The following is a 7293-nucleotide window of genomic DNA, read 5'->3' as shown; positions in this document are numbered from 1 at the left end:
CTCTCTCTCTCTCTCTCTCTCTCTCTCTCTCTCTCTCTCTCTCTCTCTCTCTCTCTCTCTCTCTCTCTCTCTCTCTCTCTCTCTCTCTCTCTCTCTCTCTCTCTCTATATATATATATATATATATATATATATATAGTCGATGGACGATTTAAATAAGTTGGTCTTGTTTTTACATTAAATTGGTTGACGTCAAACTATTCTCAATGTATTTTGAAAAACCTGACCGGATAAGGATGCCATGACTGATCACACAGTTACCGACAAGCAGAGCTAGCCGCTTGTGATTAGCCACGTCATGTAAACTTTTGAAGTGATACTCACCAAAGACTTGTGGGTGCTGGCGCAGTCTTGATAATTTATTAAACTTCTAATCGGGCTTTGAATTTCATGCTTAGCACGCTGAAATAATTATATGAAAGATGTCAGACATCGGGGACTGGTTCAAAAGCATTCCCCTCATTACCAGGGGCTGGTTTGCTGCCTCGGTTGCTGTTCCCCTCATAGGGAAACTAGGATTGATTGATCCCAGGAACCTTGTACTGAGGCCAGATTTGTTCTTAAAGAGATTTCACGTAAGTGCTTGTTTGGGTTGTATCGAGCGATCCATGCGAATGTTTGTGTTTACGAAAATTGTTGGGGCGTTATTAGCAGGTGGCTCTTGGCTGACTCAACAGGCCGAACCGAAAGCCAGCCAATCGTCGCTTGAAACGTGGAGCTAATTTAAGACTTCCGTGTTCACTGAAAGAAAGAAAAAGGCATAGAAACTTAATATAAAATTTGAAAATGCAAGTTATTTCTACAGATGCATTGTGTGTACAAAAACACAAAACGGGTATTTCGTTTAGAGTCAAAACAGCCTTGTACTGAAAATCATGCTTGATTTATTTCAACAGATAAGAACAACAAAAACGGATCAAAATGAAGTATAGTATTTCTCAGACCGATTGGAGCTCAGTAATAGTCTCCAAGCGGATAAATAACAGTTAGACCATTAATCAAAAACGTCAATGAAAGTGGATTCACAGGCCAATTGCGATTTTATTGCTCATGTTACCCTACCTTGCTAATATTGACAGCTGAACAACACATTTCATGAAGCACATAACTAGTTTGAACCAATTAAGTCAAGATGGACAATTTCCTGCAGCGCATATGATGATGTGAGGCCCACCAATGTACCATGCCATGCTGTATTATCCCAGCAGATGAATTTTAAACGTGTTTAGTTCAACAAATGTTAACCATATTGTGTTGTTTCTTTTAACTGGCCTTAAGGTCTTAATATGCAGTGTTATTTTGCAATGAATGCAACCTTTGTGGCTAATTTTAGACTAAATAATCTTTCAAGTGTATAGTCTTTATTACTGCTGGCTATAGCTGGCCGTTTTTGCAGTAGCACTTATCCAGAGGATATGATAATGTGGGGAGTACTTTGTTTGTTTGTTTGAGATTGTGTACGAAGCAGTTTATTTGTAGACGGACTATGTTTCTATTAGATTCACCTGCTCTGTTTTTAGCTGTGGAGACCAGTCACAGCCACCCTGTATTTCCCAGTGTACCCCAACACCGGCTTCCTGTTCCTCGTCAACTTATATTTCCTCTACAATTACTCGACTCGGTTAGAGACAGGTGAGATGGCTTACCTCCACTCGCACACAGATACAGTTTTTGTGTCTCATGCATCTTGTTTTGTTGGGTTTTTAAGGAGCGTTCGATGGGCGACCGGCTGACTACGTTTTTATGCTCCTTTTCAACTGGATCTGCATTGTTGTATCCTTTCCTTCACTCTTTAAGTCTTTTGTTAACTTCACGTGTAGTGAAAATTCTTCAAAACTCGATGCAGTCACACTAGTGTTTTTTTTTAACTCTAAAAGCATTCCATGTGTGTTGACCGTTTCCAAGAGATAATGTAGGATTCAGCTACTCTGCCAAATGAGAAGTAGGGGAATAGACGCATGTGAAAGTGAGCTGTTATGATGGGTTTGCAAGTAACTTCGCCACCCTTCCCACACGTCTCCAGCTGTGACCAAAGCGAGCCTTGTGGTTGTTGTCCTTGACTCTGGTTGTAGATAACTGGGCTGCTTATGGACATGCAGGTAAGCATTTTAAAAGTCTGACTATTTAACCTAAATTTGTACTTATGTCAGAAAGCGGCGCGTCACGATCCTACGCGAGTGTTGTACTTAAGCCATTAAAAATATTTGTAGGGGGAGGTAAGGGTCATGATTTCTTATCCCTCAATGCAATTACGACGCAACAGGGTTTTTTTTAATTGTATGGGGGGGCAGGAGAGTGGGAATGGTGTTAATGCATGAAGATTTTTTTCACACTAGGGTGTATTTTCGCCCATGTAGGTTTCATTGTTGTACAGGAGTTTCACTATAGTGTGCTGTTCATAACCTTGAAATGTTATAAATTAATCAAATATTTGGAGGAAAACGCATTCATGCCACACAATGCATATAAACGCAAACGGACTGGGCCGGCCTGAAACACTGATGCTCACTGACTATGTTCACCCTCAGGTAAGTCATAACTGGGCGTGTCTGTTATCGCGACCGTAATTCCCCTAGTACACTAGTACCACTTATGACTTACCAGAGAGTGAACATAGTCAATGAGCTGCTATCAGTGTTTCAGGCCGGCCCAGTCCGTTTGAGTCGTCGGCGATAGCCAAATAGTGTCGAACTGTTTGACTCATATTGTGTCACACACAGGTGCTGCACACGTGACACACAGCCAAATACAGAAAAAAAATACAGCAGTGTTGGAAACCTTTCATTCCCACATACCTGAGTGATGTGTCCCATATTGTTTTTATTTCACCAATCGCCACGCTGTACGCATGTGTCTGCTGTTTTCTTTATTCGGCTTCGTGTCGGCTTGTGCGGCGCCTGTGTGTGACGCTATGAAACGATTTGTGGTTGGTCTTTTTTTTTTTTTTTTTAAATCACAAAAGCGTGAGATTTAAGCAAGCGTGCATTGACTTTAATTTTGTATTCTTATTGTTTAACACCCAATTTAGTTTGACACGACAGCTAGCTATGTAGTTGCCAGGCAACGCGTGGAATAAACTCATGGTGCTCAGTGTTTGCAGAAAATAATGTCAATGTTGTTTGCCCGGATGCTTACAGAGTGTTTTTGTTTACAGCTACTGATGATCCCGTTGATCATGTCTGTACTGTACATCTGGGCTCAGTTCAATAAAGACATGATTGTGTCTTTCTGGTTTGGAACAAGATTCAAGGTAACATGTAACACCAACACCACATCAGTGTATTTATTTATGAACAGCCTTGTTCATGGCATTCAGCATTTTTATATCCAAGGTATTCATTGTCAGTGTATGCTCTGTCTAGGCACATTATCTGCCTTGGGTCATCTTGATCTTCAACTTCATCATTGGAGGCTCGTGAGTAATTTCTTTGTTCACCGCATCTTTATTTCTGTCCTTCCCGTTATTCGTTCTTTCTGCAACACACACTGACATGCCTCTGCTCATTTGGGCGCAGGTTTGTGAATGAGCTCATTGGGAACCTGGTGGGTCACCTCTACTTCTTTCTCATGTTCAAATATCCCATGGACCTCGGAGGACGCTCCTTCCTTTCTACGCCACAGTTCTTGTGAGTGCTGTTATTAGTAGAACAACATTGGAAGCGCGGCACTGCCAGTGTTGGAATAAAAAAAAAATTAACGGCAAATATCTTTGAATGCATTTACAAGTGTGGTTCCCCATATTGCCACTCTGAATTGACTTCCACAAGCTAAAACAAAAATAATCTAATGCCACGGAGTATGCACAAGTCAATATGCATTGCATAATGCAGGGATTGGGAACCTTTTTGACTAAGAGAGCCACAAAAGCAAAATATTTGGAAATGTGTTTCAATGAGAGCCACATTATATGCGTGTGTGTGTGTGTGTATGCATGTGTGTGTGTATATATATATTAGAGCTGTCAGTTTAGCGCGTTTTTATTGGCCTTAATTTAAATTAATTTTAATGGGATTAAATTTTTTCTCGCAAGATTAACGCGGCACACGTCACAAGCGGATGTTACGGTGTTCTACAAATACACCAGAAACAAAACAACAAGCGAGCTGCAGGAGTCCACGCCCATGTCTGTTTTGCCAGCAAGGGCAGCGCGAGACACCGAAAACGGATACTTAAAGAGTTTATGAATGGAAAGTTTACTTTTAAAAAGTTGCCAGATTGCTCCACTGAAAAGACCAAAGTTACCTGTTCTTCTCTCTCTGTGTATCATACACTGTTTTGAAACACTTCTGATACTCAATTTGAATGAATATCAAGTTTTATAAAGGATCGTCGGAGATAGGCACTCAGAAATAACGACAAGACACTTCTGGATACCAACAATAGGCACTTTATTGGTCCCACACAGAAATGATAACACAGTTCAAACAAGTTGTATGAAGCTAAAGAACTCTTACCGTGTGCCAGTAGGGTGGAGAGCCAACACCCTCAGCAGAGTGAGCTTCAATACGAGCTAGGCGTTCGTACGGTAACCCATAGCAGACTGCTGAAGTAGCATCGCTCCCCTCCTTTTATCCTCTAAGTGTGTGCATCGGAAGGGGTGAGTGGCCATTCTCATCCCTCCCTACGCCACACTGTTTGTTGTGTAACCAAGTGGCACGGACTTGTAATCATTTACTTGCAATTATTCCAAAGCAGGTTCAAGAGTTTATCTCACTTGTAATCATTTAAAAGCATTCCAAAGGGTTTATCTCACTTGCAATCATTCCAAAGCAGGTTCAAGAGTTTACCTCTGAGAAGATGTACATTGGTTAAAGAAAACATCACAAAATATCTTAATATACCATACACGTATACGATGTATGCCACTGACGCGATTGTTACGTGTTTGGAACTATTTTGTGTGGAAGGTTACAGCGTTCCGTGTCCATATAAATAAAGCGGATGGAGCTTGTCTGTGTTCGTCTGACAGTGACAGTGCGCTGCTGTTGTGGCGACCTAGCGAAAATTAAACGTCTCCAGTGTTGTGATCAAACCAAGTGTAGTCATCCGAAATGAGGTAGATACAAAAACCGTAGAGAGACTTCCGTGCAAGAAGGACCAACATAATCAACATAGCCTGACTGTGTTAGGGGGAGTGAAACCCCCTCTTTCAGAATGGTTTGCCCCAGCAGCACGGGGGAAGTGCTTTCGTTTGTTTGTACGGCCGGCAGTTTTGAATACAGCGGCACATAACGAACACTGGTGTCTGGGGTCTCGTTATTCTCCAACAAAATACAGAAACAGACTGCTGTGTTCACAGCAAACTTGAGAAAAACGAAGTATGCAACCATGGTTTAAATCCACTATAGGATGAGTACTAGTTTACCTTAGATGATCAATTTATGTTATATTGCTCTGTTTTGATTTCATTAAAAAAGCTGTTAAAGCAGCTGTTGTGTGACAAAATGTTTTTTTTTCACCGTTGTTGATGGACAGTAATATTGTGTTAGAGATTATGTGTGAACAACTACTCCAAGTGAAAAATGTTCATGTAAAATTGAAAATTGAAATTGTTATTTCAGTAAATGTTTGCATTTAGCACATAGAAAACTGATTCATGATTCCAAGTTGATGAGAGCATTAAAATGGGGGAAAAATAGGACAAAAAATGTAAAAGGAAATTCAGAAACGATAAAAAATGTGTGAGTAATCACGATTAATTTTTTAGTTCATTTGAGTTAATTATGACAGTTGCATTTTTAATTTGATTAAATATTGTTCGTTTGACAGCTCTAATATATATATGTATATATATATATATATATATATATATATATATATTAATCTCAGAGTCAGCTCTCAGATTAACATTTACAGTTCAACACAACTGCAACCAAAATCATTTACAAATGAGATTCATTTGCTTCTGACAATGTCACTCTTAACAGAAGATTATCCTTGGAAAGAAAGATTTGATTCTGCTCCTGTATTGGACTTGTTTATATTTTGCAAGTAGCCCAAATCTTATGGTTTTTAATAATTGTAATCGTGCTAAACAGGTATCAGCTCCTCCCGACCAGGAGAGGAGGCGTGTCAGGCTTCGGCGCCCCTCCCGCGAGGAGACCAGCGCCTCAGGAGCAGGCAGGAGGAGGCGGTGGTGGTGGCGGCGGACGTCACAACTGGGGCCAAGGCTTCCGTTTGGGGGATTAATGGGTGATGACAAGCGCAACCCATTGTCCACTTTCAGCTTCTGCACTTGGGTCTAAATATTTGCTTCTTCACTTTCTTCTGTTTGAGGAACTCCAAATTAGTTAAATTAAGTCTGATGAGTGAAAAGTAAAATTGGCAAGTATTTTAAAGCCGTAAGTGCGGTTGCTGTTTTGATGACTTTTAAAGATGGAAAAAAAATCTTTGTATGTGATTATCGAAGTCCCCTCTTTTACTGTGTTTTTTACTGCCTTATTTCACCCTTTGACAGCAGATGGTCGGGTTGAGAGATGCGAAACATCTCATAGTTATCTGATTTAGGTTTTTAATGATCTTCTCCAGCCTCTCAGTGAGCATATCATCGGACTTTGAAATTGTCAAAAACTGGTGGGTGAAGGCTTGTGGCCAACCACAAGTATTGTTGTGGAAATCGGTAGTACATACTTCTTATCACAACTCATTTTTGTTTTTGTAAATACAACAGTTTCCCGAAAAAAGAATCTAGTCTGAGTGTGTTATTTGCCATTCATTACTATTTATCACTTATGGGCGGGCTACCATACCTCAGGCGCATGACAGCTTTCGCAAAATGTAATTCTAATTCCAACTTGCGTCTTTTAAAAACATATGCTGTAAAGTGAATGGTTGGCAATGAGAACTGACAATTGCAAGAAGAACTGGAGACTGATTTTTTTTTGTTGTTGTTGAACACGGGAACCCCAACATGTCTTGAATGCACAGAGAAAGTTGCTTGCTGAAGAAATCAGATATTTCTCAACTACTGATCCTGAGAAGTATGTGAAATATTAGGGAGATTAGATACCCAATCTTGTTCAGGGCCTGAAGAGCCATTATAAATGAAGATTGCAAAGACTGATTTTTTTTGGAATGCATTAACCTCTTTTGTTGAATAGTTGATACAGCCCAGACACATGCAGACTATCTCCAATGACCTCCACACAAATGGAGTTCGAAACCCATGCTTTAAACAGAGGGGCTACTGCCCTCTGAGAAAATCCCATTTATAGACTTACAATAGCTAGATGCTGTCCATCAAATGTTGGGGTGTCTTGGTCATTACAGTATGTCAAAATGTGAATGGCCTGAT

At 40.2% G+C, this 7293-nt stretch overlaps 1 protein-coding gene across 3 annotated transcripts; it reads left to right on the top strand.

The window, feature by feature from the left end:
* Positions 1 to 232: 232 nt before the first annotated feature.
* derl1 (derlin 1) lies at positions 233 to 6685 on the top strand. Of its 3 annotated transcripts, none has more exons than XM_052064853.1 (8): positions 233 to 574; positions 1520 to 1631; positions 1708 to 1772; positions 2072 to 2098; positions 3154 to 3249; positions 3362 to 3414; positions 3515 to 3625; positions 6038 to 6685. In XM_052064853.1, the coding sequence occupies exons 1-8, from the start codon at positions 422 to 424 to the stop codon at positions 6186 to 6188; spliced, it is 768 nt and encodes a 255-aa protein (XP_051920813.1). In that variant the 5' UTR covers positions 233 to 421; the 3' UTR covers positions 6189 to 6685. The 3 variants fall into 3 exon arrangements, with proteins under 3 accessions (XP_051920813.1, XP_051920815.1, XP_051920814.1); XM_052064855.1 differs by having other exon boundaries at positions 417 to 574; positions 1557 to 1631; XM_052064854.1 differs by having other exon boundaries at positions 417 to 574; positions 1499 to 1631.
* The last annotated feature ends 608 nt before the right edge of the window (positions 6686 to 7293 follow it).

The sequence above is a fragment of the Hippocampus zosterae genome, chromosome 5 (genome assembly GCF_025434085.1).
Source record: "Hippocampus zosterae strain Florida chromosome 5, ASM2543408v3, whole genome shotgun sequence".
Lineage (NCBI taxonomy): Eukaryota > Metazoa > Chordata > Actinopteri > Syngnathiformes > Syngnathidae > Hippocampus > Hippocampus zosterae.
Note: the sequence above shows the minus strand (reverse complement) of the source record. Positions and strands in the feature narration are given on the sequence as shown.

Coding starts and splice junctions, on each gene's coding strand:
- derl1 (XM_052064853.1), top strand. CDS start 422: ATGTCAGACATCGGGGACTGGTTCAAAAGCATTCCCCTCATTACCAGG. Junction 575..1,519: donor TGTTCTTAAAGAGATTTCAC/GTAAGTGCTTGT, acceptor CTCTGTTTTTAG/CTGTGGAGACCAGTCACAGC. Junction 1,773..2,071: donor TCAACTGGATCTGCATTGTT/GTATCCTTTCCT, acceptor CTCTGGTTGTAG/ATAACTGGGCTGCTTATGGA.